This window comes from Culex pipiens, chromosome 2 (genome assembly GCF_016801865.2).
Source record: "Culex pipiens pallens isolate TS chromosome 2, TS_CPP_V2, whole genome shotgun sequence".
Lineage (NCBI taxonomy): Eukaryota > Metazoa > Arthropoda > Insecta > Diptera > Culicidae > Culex > Culex pipiens.
The window spans coordinates 60,856,527-60,871,784 of NC_068938.1; the positions used below are offsets into that span (position 1 = coordinate 60,856,527).

A 15,258-nucleotide genomic window follows, 5' to 3' on the forward strand; every position below is an offset into this window, starting at 1 on the left:
AAAAATTACGAAAATAACCGTTTTAAGGACCACCCTAGCACGGTGTAGGTCACCTTTACTACCAAGCCAAACAAAAATACGGGTCTTATTATTTTGGCCAAGGTACCCCCAGACTAATTTTGAGTCCGATCGGTGAACTTTTTTCTCGGTTTATGCTCTTTTCAAATGGAATTGCGAATAGGATTCCTTGGACAAGTGTATTAAAAATTCAAAATTAAATATCAACCCTCATCATTTTTGCTATATTTTTTTGTTTTATCACCATCTTGTTCCACGGATAATTTTAAATAAAAATAATTGAAAACTTCAAAATAAATAATACTACACACTGCATGTAGGGTAGGGTAGTAATCAATAAGATAATTTTGGTGTTTAACTTTCTACGATTTTTGTATTTTTTTCATCAGCATGTTTTAATGAGCTATTTGTTGCATTTTTTTTCCTTTAATGTATTCTACACCCAAAACTGGCAGCGCTAGTCCGAGAGAATGATGGTCTCGAGTCGAGAGAATAGTGGTACCATTCACGGACGCAGAGAACACAGCTCGAGATGGGCGATAGAACTATTCTCTCGAGGTTCATTTGCAAAAAAAGTTCATCCGTCAAACAAAAAACCAAAAGTGTCGACAACGGGAATCGAACCAGAGACCTTTGACAAATCATTCCAATGACTTAGCTGCCTCGGCCACCACAGCTTGGTGACCAAGGAGAAGTCAGAAGTCGATGTATGACACTTGTTGGAGATTTATTGATTCAACTAACGAATGAACTCATTTGTTATGATGGTGTGAGTTGGTACCATTATTCTATCGATTTTGGCACTGAGCCCTCAATAAATTTTGAGAGAACGATTATCTCGACTCTGAATTTTGGGTGTAATATTAACCACAATATGAGATTGACCCTACTTCTACATCCAGAGTTATTCAACTGTCTCATTGCGCATTGTAGACACACTTGGCAGGAACAATGAGACAGCTTGAGGACAATGAGATACTCTACGAAAATCAATACTTTTCAAGTAAAACATCATGTTTTGTAATGTTCCATTGCAGGTGGCTTGCCTTGAACATTTTAAAGCAATTTTGTCTTCTGGAAACTTTAATTAACAAAAGTTATACTAAAAAGTATATAAATTTTGTAAAATCCATATATTTATACCAAATAACATTATATTTTTTGGTTAAATGAAGTTAAAACTCAATAAATATGCCAAAAATCACTTTCTTTTCTTTCAATCCAATTCCAATTTATTTTCCGAAATAACAATTTTACAACTTGTGTTAATGGCTGGTTCATAGAGATTTGGTGATCCTTAAAACTATTTCCTTTTCATTAACCGCTTGGTAACGGAAGGTTATTCAACTTTCTTTTCATGTTTTGAAAGATTTACATAGATTTTGAAAAGTTTAATTAAGAAAAATCAATGTGTCTCATTGTTTACCATGGGCTAAAATGAGTAGGGAACAACGAGACAGTCCTGGATTTTGAGTATTTACTAAATTTTGGTCAAACCTACTGAAAGGACATCGGAACGTCGAAAGAAATCTGAAGAAATAGTTAAGGTAAACCTCGTTGGATAAATGTACGACTTGTGCTGAATAAATCAGCTTTTTGCAACTTGTTGCATAAACTACTATTTTCAAATAATTTTATTTCGAAATCTCTTTCCAATACTTTAATAAGAATTTATAATGTATCATAACGATTCAAAAACCATAATTTTCGTAAAAATCGAAAGGATGTTTTTCAAAGAGCAGTCTTTTTTGTATGGAGCGTGGACAACTGCCTTACCCCCCCCCCCCCCCAAGTGTCCACGTGGTTTGTGGATGGTCCCTTTATCATATTTCAGAAATTTTTTTATGGGATTAGTTTTAAATATAGTGTGAACGTGAGTTTTTTTTTATAAATAAATGAGTTTAAAATCAATTCGAATTAGAATAGAAAATTAAATAATTTGAACAAAAAAGTTGGCATTAAGATGAAAAGCTTGTTATGATTAAATATCTTCTACGGTTATAATTAACCACAATCTAAACCCAACGAAGACCTTTTCAAAGCTAGTTTTGCGTTCACCATCACCAGCATGTACGACATGTGGTTAGGTTCATGAAAATTTATCAAAAAGTAAAAACTTTTCCCTTCCCACAACCCCAGTCATCTGTCTACCAACCTGCGGCGCACGATGAGAGGAAAAACTTGAACACATCAGCACAATTTTCTCCATTACTCCCCCGGTAATGGTGAACAATTTTAGAGTTTAGGTGAAGAGTTGGGTGCGCCGGGGTGTTTCCATTTAAGTTCTAGACAGAAAATGGAAATGAACACATCCGTCGCTGTTAATTTATACCCTCTCGTCTCGAAACTCCCCGTCCACCAGACCGATGTTGGATACAGTTTTTACCTGGTTCCGTTGAACCGCTTGGGGGATGAGGGGGAGTCCTCTCAGTACATAACCGGGGCTGCCTTGGATACCCTGGGCCATTTGCTCCACCTTCACGTGCTACCGATTGGGCGAACGACTGTAAATTATATATAAAGCTAAACTTTTGTATCAACTTGTGTTGCCAACAGCTTCTGTTCCGAGAGTGCGAGAGAACTGGAGAATTTGCTGAGATTTGGAATCTCCCCCCAGGTTGAAAGGTCCTTGGAGTCGGGGAAACCACCACCCGTGAGCGCCCACTGCGCATGCCCTGGCACCAACATAACCTCAAAACAGCCTGGGGAAATTCGAAGTAAGAGCGAATCTTGGAGAGAGTCACGCTGGCCGCGGAATTCCTTCATCCTTGGCCATGTGGCCCAGGTCCTGGACCGTTTGCTGGCAGACGAAACTCGACTGTCGTCCTGCTCGCGTGTCGGCAGCTCTCGCGTCGTCGTCGTCGTCGTCGTCGCGATTCGAACTAGTGCGTCATCTGTGGACGGTCCCTTACAGGGTCGCCATTTTCTGTTCTACTTCCTGGGTGCATTGGGGGGAAGGGAGCTGTGGGGGTGGGTTCGAAATGGTTCACGAGGTTCTTTTTCAGAAGAAACGGTCATGACGTCCCGGGATCGAGTGCAATCGGATTTGCTTGCGGTGCAGTGATTGAAGTGTGGGCTGTGGCTTCCTGCAAATTAACGGATATTGGCTGTGGTTGAGTAATCGGGGTTAATGAGTCCGGAAATAACCTATAGGATGGATACGGAAAGGATCAAAGTGATGTTTCAACTGAAGTGATGTCCTGTGAAAGTTGTGGGCTAATAAAATTGTGCAGAAATGATGAATAACGTGAAAGTGTGAGCACTTTGATGTAATTTGTAGGATTATCACATTACCACTCAGGATACTAGCTGCTGAAGCTGCAATAGAATGTGAGTACTCCAGCAACGTGTTCGGTTCAACGGTTTTCACGTTACGTAACGATCGATTCAAAGCCGTGAAGGGTACTGCGCATGGTTGTTAGGAGATATGAAGGAAAGGCTTGAATAGAAGTGAAATGTGAATCATTGTTGGTGAATGGATTTAAAAGACTTATCAGTCTATTAAAATTATGTTTTCGGATATATTATACTCAATTTCTTACAAAGGATCGTCTTAAGGTTTAAATTTTTTTAACGACACACAGACATGCGCAGACTGGATCTGAGCAAAAATTTCAAGCAAGGCCAACAGAAAATATTAACAGAAACGAAACATTATCATCAAAATTCAAAACAAGTTTTTGAGAAAGCACAAATTAGAAACTTCCCAGAATCACAAGCAGTTTAATTTTACCATTCAAAATTTGGAAGGCCTATTTCTCCAATGTTTGTATGGAGCACTAGGGCGGTTCGTCGCTACTTCATACAAGTCAAAATTGCAATAAATGTGCTCTGAGAGTAACAACTTTTGCACTTCTTACATACTTTGAATAAAAACTACCATAATTTTGAAAAAGAAAATACTGACATTGCATATGATTGTCGAGAATTCTTATATTTTTATGAATTTGTTCATAGAGCAATTGCAATCTAAATTTTTGTCACGCATAGAAATTGTTGGTTTATGGGATACCGTGGAGATTTTCCATTATCTCCTCAAAAAAGTGGAGCATCAACACTTCTCGTCTTCAAAATTACTTTCCTTGTCCTAATGTATGGCTGTCACTGCTGTGAGAATCTGGTACAGGTGGATCTGTTTCTCCCAGTTTTCAATTCCTAGGCAACTTTGAATGTCAATTATCACATGGCGAAATCCGATGAAATCACCGTCTTCAAGTGAAGCAGTGCAAAGAACTTGTGTGTCTGTGTTTATGATATATCTTTAGTATGCACTTTTTGTTATTGATTAACCCCCTAACTAAAAAATAGGTAATTTTCAAAATTAAATATTTTTAGAGCCATACGAAAATTATTTCATTCAGTTTTATTATTTCAGCAAAAAAACTTTTAAAAGTTTTAGTAAATTTATTGCAAAAGTCATTATAAATATTCATTGTTCAAAACAAACTATAAACACTATCAAATTGTGTTATGTAGGACACACTACTGAGGACAGCATTTTAATCAATTTTTTGTTTAATTGTTTTCAAACTTTATGTTGGCATGAGCAATTAAACTACTGTTTTTATCAAAAATTTCTTAGTATTGTTTCTTTTCATACAGTTCAAAGTAGCTTTTCCATACAACAAAATTTATGAAACTGAAACATGCTATTATTTAAAAAAAAACTTCTTGTGTAATATTTAAAGCATAAGTTTATGTGCATGGCTTCAAAATTGAAATGAATTTATCGAAATTTCTAAAAAAAATCTTTTTTGTTCAAACAATTCGGAACATACAAAAAGGTTTTTTAATACAGGAAATTGCATTCAGAATTGTTTGCAGTTGTATGCAATGAAATTTTGATTTTTTTTCGAAATAAATATTTGTTTATTTTCTCGACTTTCGGGCTAGTATGCAAGGGTGGCGGCGACATAATCCTTGAAAAATATTTGCAAAGTCCTAATCATCTATTTATTTTCATGTGATGTGTTTTTGGCACTCTGTCAGAATGGTTACTAATCGGAAACACAAGGTTACAGCAAATTATTCAGTGAAATTGCGGAATTACTGATTATTTCCAGAATTACTCGCAGTAAATCGAGTAGTTTCCAATAATTCTAGGAACTACTATTTTTTATCAGAGAAATCTTGCAACACAAAAATATGAAACATTGACAAATAAATTTAGAGATAATAAACTTTTTATTAATAATTTGCATTTCTCAATCAGAACTGTGTATTTTAAAATAATAAAAAATCTTAAATAACTAAATTCTTGAGTATTGTTTGAAAAGGTGTTATAACAAAATTTTAATTTAATTGTTTTTTTTGGGTATTTTTGAATATCCCTGACTCAAGGCGCTTTCAAAAACACCAACAAAATTAAAACTGAAAATTTGGTTTATAGAACTTAAAAAAAACTCTATAAATCTAGGAGAATGTTTGGTAATATAATTAGGTATTGACAATACAATAGAATAAGCATGGGGTTGCGTCCAAATTCGTGTCTTGTTATGGAATTCATATCAGTAAACTCTTATACTATAAGAACTATAAGGTGATGTTGTTGGTACATTTATAGAGTTTTTTAAGGGCCTAAAAACATTTGAAAGACAATAGCTTAAAGGACCTTTCCGAAAAATACTCTTGATTTAAACTATAATTGATATCTAATAAAAAAGTTATATTTAAATCCATACTATCGAAAACAATGTTATCATTTTGTTTTTAGTCAGACCAGCGATGGAATAATCATCATCAAAAGAAAATCTTTGGATGTTCATCAAGAGAAAAAATCCGAAGAGAGCATGCTCTCCTCTCTCGCGCACGAAAGATCGGTAAAAAGAATCTAAAAAAGTTATCATCTTGATTACTGCCCACCATTGCACAGTGGTCCAGATTGCAAAATTAAGTGGAAAATGGATTTTCCGAAAAATGGTTAAGTTTTGGAGCTTTGGTGTCTTAAGAAGAGGTGTTGCATATGGAAAGGGGCAACTTTTGGTTTGGTTGAAAATTAGGGTGGTTCACTATTAGGGTGATTTTGGAAATCTAACTTTACAGGAATATTTTTGGGAATTTTTTCGTCTTCTTGAAAGTTGACGGGCTTGCTAATCCAAGCAACTTTGTCGAAGAAGTTGACCCCTGAGATTTTTTCAGCGTTTGTAGTGCTGGATCTCTTCTTTCAAATGCAGCCTAGTGCTTAAAATTTGGCTTGCGCCTTTTCGAGATATTTCAGTTTTAAATTTGCATCTTTTTTACCTTAAAAGCGCTGTAACTTTTGACCCTTAAGTCCCAATTGAATTGTCAGATAATAAAAATGTTTGTTTTTAGAGCTCTAAAAGTGCTCCCAATACCACTTTTCTCTAAAACTGAACCCTGATGATGAGCTCAGATGCTTTCTATATATTTTGTCGTAGAAGGCGTAGATTACGAGATAAAATTTTGGTGTCTTGGACAAAGTTGCTTGGATTGGCAAGCCCGTCAACTTTCTAGAAGACGAAAAAATTCCCAAAAATATTCCTGTAAAGTTAGATTTCCAAAATCACCCTAGTCGTGAACCACCCTAATTTTCAACCAAACCAAAAGTTGCCCCTTTTCATATGCAACAACTCTTCTGAAGACACCAAAGCTCCAAAACTTAACCATTTTTCGGAAAATCCATTTTCCACTTAATTTTGCGATCTGGACCACTGTGCATTGAAAAAACGGCTAATAACCACTTTTGGCAAAAACGAGATATTAGCACTAGGTGGTAGAGAATGTTCCAACGCATCTTCTGAAACTTGAATTTCACTAAAATAGTGTTCAGATTTGGCTGCCGATGCGAAAAACCAAACGGCTAATATGCCAGTCTTATGGGAAATTGCCTTGACGGAGATTTGGTGACAAACACTAAAACGCGTTTTTCTCGGAATACTTGAATTGGCATAATATTCGAATTTTTAATTATGGGCAGATTACTCGGCGGAGCATCTTTTTCACTACTACACTTGCAAGTGTAACGTCACACGTCGAAAAATGACCTGTCACATTTTGTAGATGGGTAATGTGTGTAAACAAAGTGAAATAAATGACTTTAAGTGGTGCTGACAATAAAATTTCCAAAAAATTATCAGTAGATTGATTTTCTTGGAGAATTTCGGGAGCGATTTTTACGTGATTCGCGATTATTCCATCCCTGAGTCAGGCTTATTTTTTCTTAACATGTCTCATGTATAAAAAGACTAGTAGAAAATATTGTAACTCACAACGTCAACATTCTCTCTCCTTCCAGATCACAATCAATCCGAAACCCAGCTAAAATGGCGTAACCTACTGCTGCTGCTCATCGTTCCACCTGAAATAATTTTCCCCTCTTCGGAAAAACTGTAGCCGTAGCTAACTGTGGAGGGGAGCACCGGGGAGCTCCTTCGAAGGTCCTACCGTTAATTCACGACTGCTCCTGCCTGCCTGCGAATCCCCTTCCAAAATGGCTGCCTTCGCTGCCGGGCTCAAGGGCCGTGCTGCCGGCGTGTTCAGCGGGTGAGTTTGGGAACACTTCCATTTCTCCCCCCCCCCCGTCTTTTTCTACTGCTGGGTTTTGAATTCAACATTTCTGTTTTTCCGCAAAATTGGCATGAAACTCGCTTCACAGGCTGTGTATTTTTCGAGTGGCTCGTTGTTCGCTGGCGCAATCCTACAAAACGTCCTTATCGCGCACGGATCCTAATCCGGATTTGGATCCCCACTCGACTGGAATTAGGCATGGGCCTGGTTGCCAGGACACACGCATTTGAAGGAGTTGGGCATTGGTTCCGGAGTGTGCATCGTTACACTGTTAAAAAATAGATGAATAAAAATTTATTTCAATTTCATCTTTATGTAAAATATCAGTAAAACAAGTTTTAAAAATTTAATTTTTTTCTTCAATTTATTAAAAAAAAAAATCTCAGTGGAGAATTGCGTACATTTATCAAATCTTTCTGCTTACAAATATGGGGAAACTCACGGTGGAATGAGCCCACATTATAAGCGGTTTATGTGGAACATAGGAGGTGGAGTCTCATAACGGAGAAAAGAGGCTTTGCTTATCAGTGCATGCACGCTTCATATATTTTCGGTGAATAAGATTCTTTTTCGTCTGGGTACAAACGACGACGATGATGATGGTGATTGACAAGTTATTAAATTGGAGGAAACTTAATGAAGCGGAACAAAACGGTTTGTCAGGAGTTCATTTTTTTGCGAATGTTGTAATATGAATTTGATATTTTTGGATGAAAAAATCATAATGCTGAATTCCTTTGAAAAAGGGAATACACTTGTTAAATCGGTGCAGATTTTTTATGTTGTTTTCGGAAAAAATCAACATTTTTATTCAAAAAAGGGTGTTTTACAAAATCTACAAGTCTGCACAGATTTAACTGAAATTTTTACTAGGATTATGTCCCAGCTTCCAGCTAAATTATTTGCTCCTTAAAAGCACATATATATTAGCGTATATGTTCAATTTTCATTTCCAAAAGCTAGGGTTGTTCAGGTTTTTATTTTGTATCTTTCTGATGCAACTGCTTAGATTTTTTGAACTCTCCATCTATTTTTGAAAAGTGCCTACAATATTAAACTATTTCTTTTGATTTCATTGTTTAAAAAAAATAAACATATAATTTTTTTTGCTCCTTTAAAATATCGCAGTAAGAAACATAATTTATAAAAAAAATTGACATGGTTTGAATAAAAGGTAAGAAAATAAAAATATCGCTTTTGGAAGAAACTACTTTTTAAATAAAAATAAGCAAGACAATATTGTTTAGCATGAGGCTGAGCAAAAAAAAATCAAAAGCTTATGTTGCCCCAAAATTGGGCCGAAAAATTAAGGGGCAAAACTATTTTTTCAAATAAACTAGAAATTTCAATGGAAAACAAACTCTTTTCTTAAAACATGTAAATCGTAGAAAATGTTTAGGGTTGGTATGAGCACTCACTTATTTTTTAATCTGTTTTCATGGCATTAAAATATATATTTATATACATACCACCAAAAGTTGTTTGTGGCGCTATAACCACGGCAAATAGTGTCCTGGGCATTCGTGGAAATACAATGTCCCTTCCTTGAGGGTCCCGGAGCACCAAAACTTCTTAGCATGGTGCTCCCAACGAATAATAACCTAAAACCAAAACTCGGAGCGTATGGTGGTGTGTCCCCACGCTTCTTCCTCCTCTGTAGATTCAGAACTGTATTGTGGTTTGAACACACACCCTGTGCTCAAACTCAATCCAATTCAACGAATCATCTCTGCGGTAAACTTTACGCAGTAGGCCTGGCCGGTTTAACGTTTTGTGATGTTTCAATGCATTCTAATGCAATGGTGCACTACATATGTTAATAAACGACAAGAAGAGGCTAGGCGTCATCTAACCTAAGGCACTCTCCAGGATCCCTTCGAAAGATTGGCTGCGCTAGGGTTTGATTAGATTAGATTAGATATACATACCACCAAAAGTTGCGTCTTTCAATAACGAAAATTGTGGTACCCAAACATGTATAGGTCATCGCTGAAATTTTAAAGTTATCGCAATTTTAGTGAAAAATGTAGATTTTTTGCCCATTTCGTCATTTTTCACTTTTTGCGCGCGACACATGGAAAAACACGGATTTTATTTTCAAAAAGTCATATCTCGAAATCCTGTTAATGAACACCTCCCATTTTTTAGTATGTTGAGTAAAAATGTCCGGAGAATCCGATAAAAATATTTCCAGACATAGGCTCTTTGGTCCAGACACCGTCAAAACGGCATTTTTAAGTTTCATACGCCCTTTTCATATGTTAGGCTACATTTTTAAAACTTCTTACTATTTTTCCCAAAAGAGCCCAGGAATCGAAAAAAAACCAAGCTGAAAATAGAAAAATGGGCGTTGCCCAATGCATTCTCGTTTGATAAAAATACATTTTGGATTTTTTTTTCAAATGCTTGTTAAAGGAATAAAATAAATTTTAGCAAAAGTGAAAATAAACAGAAATGTTCACAAAAAATGGCTCTACTCGTTGGTGTAATTGGTTTTAGTAAATTTCAAGGAACACACCAGATGATCCAGCATCATTCATACACGACCACTTATTAGGCTTAAAATGGGTATATTTCCCCTATTTACAACTATTAACAATTTTTTATTTGCAATTCCGCTAAATGTCGTAATCTGTGAGTGAATCATCCGAGCGTTGTTTGAAAAAATATGACAGAACAAAATATTTCAGTGCTCAGAGAATGCTGAGTCGGACAAATGTGAAAAATGCAAAGAAAAATGGCTAGATGCTTGGACGTCAACACATTTTGGTTTCTTTTTGAAAAACTCTTTCAGTGATTATTTTTCAGAATTGCAAAAAAATTGTATGGAGCTCGTTGTGAATCTTGATTTTTTCAACACTCGTCGTATTTATCCAACTCAATAAACCTCGTTGGATAAATGTACGACTCGTGCTGAAAAAATGTTCTTTTTGCAACTAGTTACATAATAGTAGTTTATGCAACAAGTTGCAAAAAGAGGATTTTTTCAGCACGAGTCGTACAAAAGTAGAACTTTTCAGCATTTATTTTGAAAGGTGTGCTATTCGATTCTGTTATTTTTGGTACAGAAAAGTAGGCTATTTCGTCGTTCATGAATGACAGGAAAAGTAAATAGTTTCACGACGGAATTGCAAAAACTTCTGTTTTGCAATTCCGTCGTGAAACTAATTACTTTTCCTGTCATTCTCGAACGACGAAACAGCCTACTTTTCTATACCAAAAATAACAGCATCGAATAGAAATCCTGTTCAAAGTTCTACTTTTCAGCACTGAAACGGACGCTGAAAAGTTGAACTTATCAGCTTTTTTTCGAAAAGAAATACTTTTTTTTTTTGATTTAAACGATTCATTGACTGAATATCCTTTGACTCATAATTCAGTTCAAAGGGTGTTTTCAGAATTGCAAAAAATATTGTATGGAACTCGTTGCAAAACTAGGTTTTTTCATCACTCGTCGTATCTATCCAACTCGGTGAACCTCGTTGGATAAAATCTTCTTTTTGCAACTTGTTGCATAAACTTAAATTTTCTTAAATTTCTCAGTTTCTTTATTGCCGCCGCCATGGACCAAATCACGTATTCTATTATTTCACCGCGTGTAGGTGATGCAGCTTCACCCGCAAAATCCTGGAACAACATTCTTCGCCTTCGGGGGGTCCTTCCGGGGTTTTGATGGGCTGGTAGTAAAACAACATGAAAACAAATCGCTCCCCAGGGGTCGAATTAAATCTGAAGCGCCTCCTCCTCCTGAAACCAACAGAGCTGAGGCGAAATTGAAATACGATATCTTTGGAATCCCGGTGAGTTTCAGAAATTCCATTGTGGAGGTATCCCACAACCGGTGTGGTTAGTGTTTTGAGGTGATTTTTCATGGCAGATAATTTCGGTGATTTTTAATGCTTTCTGATGAACCAATTTCCGCGATTGATGGATCCAATCTAAAAAGAGGGGAAGTAAAAGCGGCAACGGTTGGTTGGCGCCAAAACTCATAATCGTCACCCATTAGTCATAGAGCATGTTGTGCATTATGTTTCATGTGGCGGCAGCATAACAACAGCATAAAAAAGTGTCCTTTTGGGGTGGGCAACACGCGGCTCAGCTAATGCATCCACGTGGTCATATTGTTCGGTTACATGCTTTTTAGCTCCTCCTCCCCCTCCTTAACAAATTGTTGTTGTTCGTGCTACTGTTTTTTGTTCCATTCCGCACCATAAATCGCACATCAGCATAAATAGAATCGCCCCAAAGAGAGTCAGAGCCGTACTTGCTGGGTGGTTGTGGGTGGAAGGGGTGGAAGATGTATTTCAACTTCTGACAGCGAGGGGGCGAAGCGTAACAGAGCGTTCAATTTGATGTAAAACCATATCGCATTTAATATTTATATTTAGCCTGGGAGGGTGACTTTTGAAAAAGGGGAGGGGAAGCTCTTTGATTTTGAAAATAACCAAATTTCATCAAGTTTAAAACCAGGGGGATATTTTGCTGATGGCACTGAAGAGATACAATTATTACCGCCGGTCGTCAGCATGATTTTATGGAGTACAAATGAAGTGAAGTCTTGGACGTCGTTGCAGCCGCCGAATGAAGTTTATTAGTGACGACTGAAGTGTCTGGCTGGAGGCAAATTGAGTTGATGTGGCATTGAAAATGTGATATTACCGGAAGCGTGACTGACAGGTTCTATGAGTTGTGATGAAGTTTGATTAGGGAATAATATGTTATATTGTGATCAAATTCTTCTATTTAGAACATTGTGCTGCAAAAGAAAAATTGAGTTTTACTCATTTTCGTCAACATTGTGAATGTAGAATACAAGACAAAGACCATGGTTTGTTATTATAAGAGAATAAGAATATCGAAATATCAACTGAAAGCAATGAAAAACAATGTCTTTTCCTTTATTTAGGTTTTCAAAGACATTGGGGGTTACAGAATTTGGTATTAAACTATTATTTTTCTCTTTAGCTGTCATCAGTAGAGGGTGACGACTATCGAGATTTTCAATTTCCCGGGAATCGAGAGTTGAGTTTTGCCATTTCCCGGGAATTCCCGGGACCCGGGATTTTTTTTTAACCAGCCAATAGTGTCAATAACTTAATAAGATAAGTAAAAAAACTTTTCTTTTTAATGTATTCATATACAATTGATTCATGCCAATCCAATGAAACGTGAAATTAAGTAACCTCATTATTTTGAGGAACTATTTCTTCATTTTGATTTTTTCCCTCAATCTACAAATAAAAAATCGTTTCTTGAGCCTTTTAGGACTCAAAATTGCAGTTTAAAATTTTTACGAATCTTCATTCGCATTGAGTGATTTTTCAAAAGTTGCACAAACTTGTTAATAGATTTTTTGAAGGTTAAAAAATAACTCATATATAATTTTCCATTTATGCAATATCGTATTTTTGCATTATGGTAAATAACGACACAAAACAAAAACCTTAAGTTGATTTTTCCTTCTCAAGGTCAACTGTAAATGTTCATAATAAGCGGACACTAACTTTACAACGAATGGCTGATTTTTATTTCCCAAAATATAATTTAATACGCAAAACACAAAATGACTTATCGACATCAAAAAAGGAAATTACCTCGATACAGCGAAATTGACTTAGTAAGAATTAAAAGAACAAGATTATGAGGTTTGCTATGCTTGAAAATAAACTTATCTTGAAAAGGTTTTCCCTCTTAGAAATATAAATATTTCATTCCTGGTGTGTAACTGCTAAGAATGTTTTTTGGTTACTCTCAATTATAGTTATTGGAATTTTTGAAAAGTTAAAATTAACACTTATAGAATAAGAAGATAAGAGATCCATAGGTTTATCCAAACTTGAAAATCGAACATTGAACATCTAATGTTCTGAACAATTTCGAATGTTTCAAATGTTTAGCTGATTAAATTATTAATTTTGGTTCGATATTTATAAGTATAAAATTTCCCGGGAGTCTCGACCAAATTTCCCGGGAATCGTGAGGTCCAAAAATGGTCGATTTCCCGGGAATTCCCGCTCGTCACCCTCTAGTCATCAGTGTTAGTATTCTCGCGCTCTCGCGAGAAAAAAATCCTCTCTCTCGAGTTCTCGCCGCGAGTCTCGAGCTGCCGGGAAACTCACCGATTGACCGTGCTCTCCTCCGCTCGTGAACGGGCTTTCTCGCGAGCCAGAATTGCCCGTTTGCAAGAAGTTGAACGTGTTTAGAAACGAACAAAAAAAAGCAACACAAATTCCTGGAAATCCTGGGAATTCCCGGGAAATTTTAAATGCATTGAAAATTGTTATGATCTTGGTTTGAATTAATATTATGCAACAAAATTGTATAGGACATTAACATTAATGGTTTAAATAAGTCTGAAGATCAATAAACAGCTTGACTGCATGTAAAAAATCATTCAACTGCAAGAAAATGTATTTCGGTATTTCATTTGAGAAATTTTAAACTTGCCTCTGTGACCAGTTTATTGAAATGAGAAACAAAAACATGCAGAAATTATGTTTTTCATGACAAATACTGGTTTCAGCTCTTGAACAAATGGTAAAGCTTTTTAGTGTTGGTTTTAATCCAAACAACCCAATGTTTTCAAATATTTGAAGCAAGCTTTGAATATATTTTTGCATTTTTTGAGAACAAACAATAGAAAGTAATTTTTCAATGATTTTTTTTGTATTATTATGCAACATGATATAAATTATACGATAAATTAACATCATTCCACAAAAAGTCTTCTATTTTTTCACATTTAACTCTTTAACATCTGTAGTTGCACCAGTGCTCCATGATTCCTTTACTTCAAATTGTGCATTCAACCAATTGAATTAATTCTTTTTGCACAAATTCGATTTTCATCTCATTTGATAATGGTCAACAAAAACGTAAAAAAATCTCAATTTTAATTTGGAGGTAAAGAGTTAATATTGTTTTGATGACATTTAATCAATCTGTTTAAAGCTTACCTAATTGTAATAATTTAATACTCATTAACACTGGAACGCCCAACGCATGTCCAACTTACACGGACGCCCAAGCCTCCCAAAAAAGTTGGAACGGTAACTTCAACACGCCCGTTCTCGGGCATAACTCAACCAATCGGGACGATTCTTGTTCCCAGTGATTTGTAAGAATGTCTAGATGATCCTAAAATTTTGCAGAACTTGATTTGAACAAATGTGTAATTTCTGCGACCGAAAACATCGTTCCAACTTTTTTTAAACGACTGCCTCCGCGGAATTTTCGGCGAATTTTTTTTTACACGCGAAAAAAAAAGTTGGAACGATGTTTTTGATCGCAAAAATTACAGATTTGATCAAATTAAGTTCTGCAAAGGTCTAGAATCATCTAGACATCCTAACAAATCACTGGAAAGAAGAATCATCTTGATTGGTTGAGTTATGCCCGAGAACCATTGAGTTGAAGTTACCGTTCCAACTTTTTTGGAGCCTTGGGCGTTGGAATGTTAAGCAAGATCTATTCCCAGTTGCTTCAAAAATTTCAATAATACGGATAACAGAAATGACGATGTTTTAAGGGTTCTCATCAAACCTTCTTTATTTAAAAACTGGATCTTCTATCTTTTGTCAGCATATCAATTTGACATTCTTGAAACGTCATATCATCCAGCTGCATCAGCATATCTATCTCCTCAAATCTCGACCCCCTGAAAATCCGTCACCATAGAGCTTTATGACGTTTCACGTACACACACTAGCGCAC

The 15,258-nt window shown here is 36.0% G+C and overlaps 1 protein-coding gene across 2 annotated transcripts in view; it reads left to right on the top strand.

The window, feature by feature from the left end:
• Nucleotides 1–2,932: 2,932 nt before the first annotated feature.
• Nucleotides 2,933–15,258, top strand: part of LOC120420594 (vesicular glutamate transporter 1) — a 104,295-nt gene continuing 91,969 nt past the window's right edge. Inside the window, exons 1-2 of one of the 2 annotated variants that reach the window (XM_052707832.1) lie at nucleotides 2,933–3,348; nucleotides 7,274–7,521. Coding sequence is in view for 1 of the 2 variants with exons in the window: in XM_039583670.2 (XP_039439604.1) it covers nucleotides 7,469–7,521 (53 nt within the window). In the remaining variant the exon portion in view is untranslated. The remainder of the gene's footprint in view (nucleotides 3,349–7,273; nucleotides 7,522–15,258) is intronic. The other variant, XM_039583670.2, reaches the window with a different exon arrangement.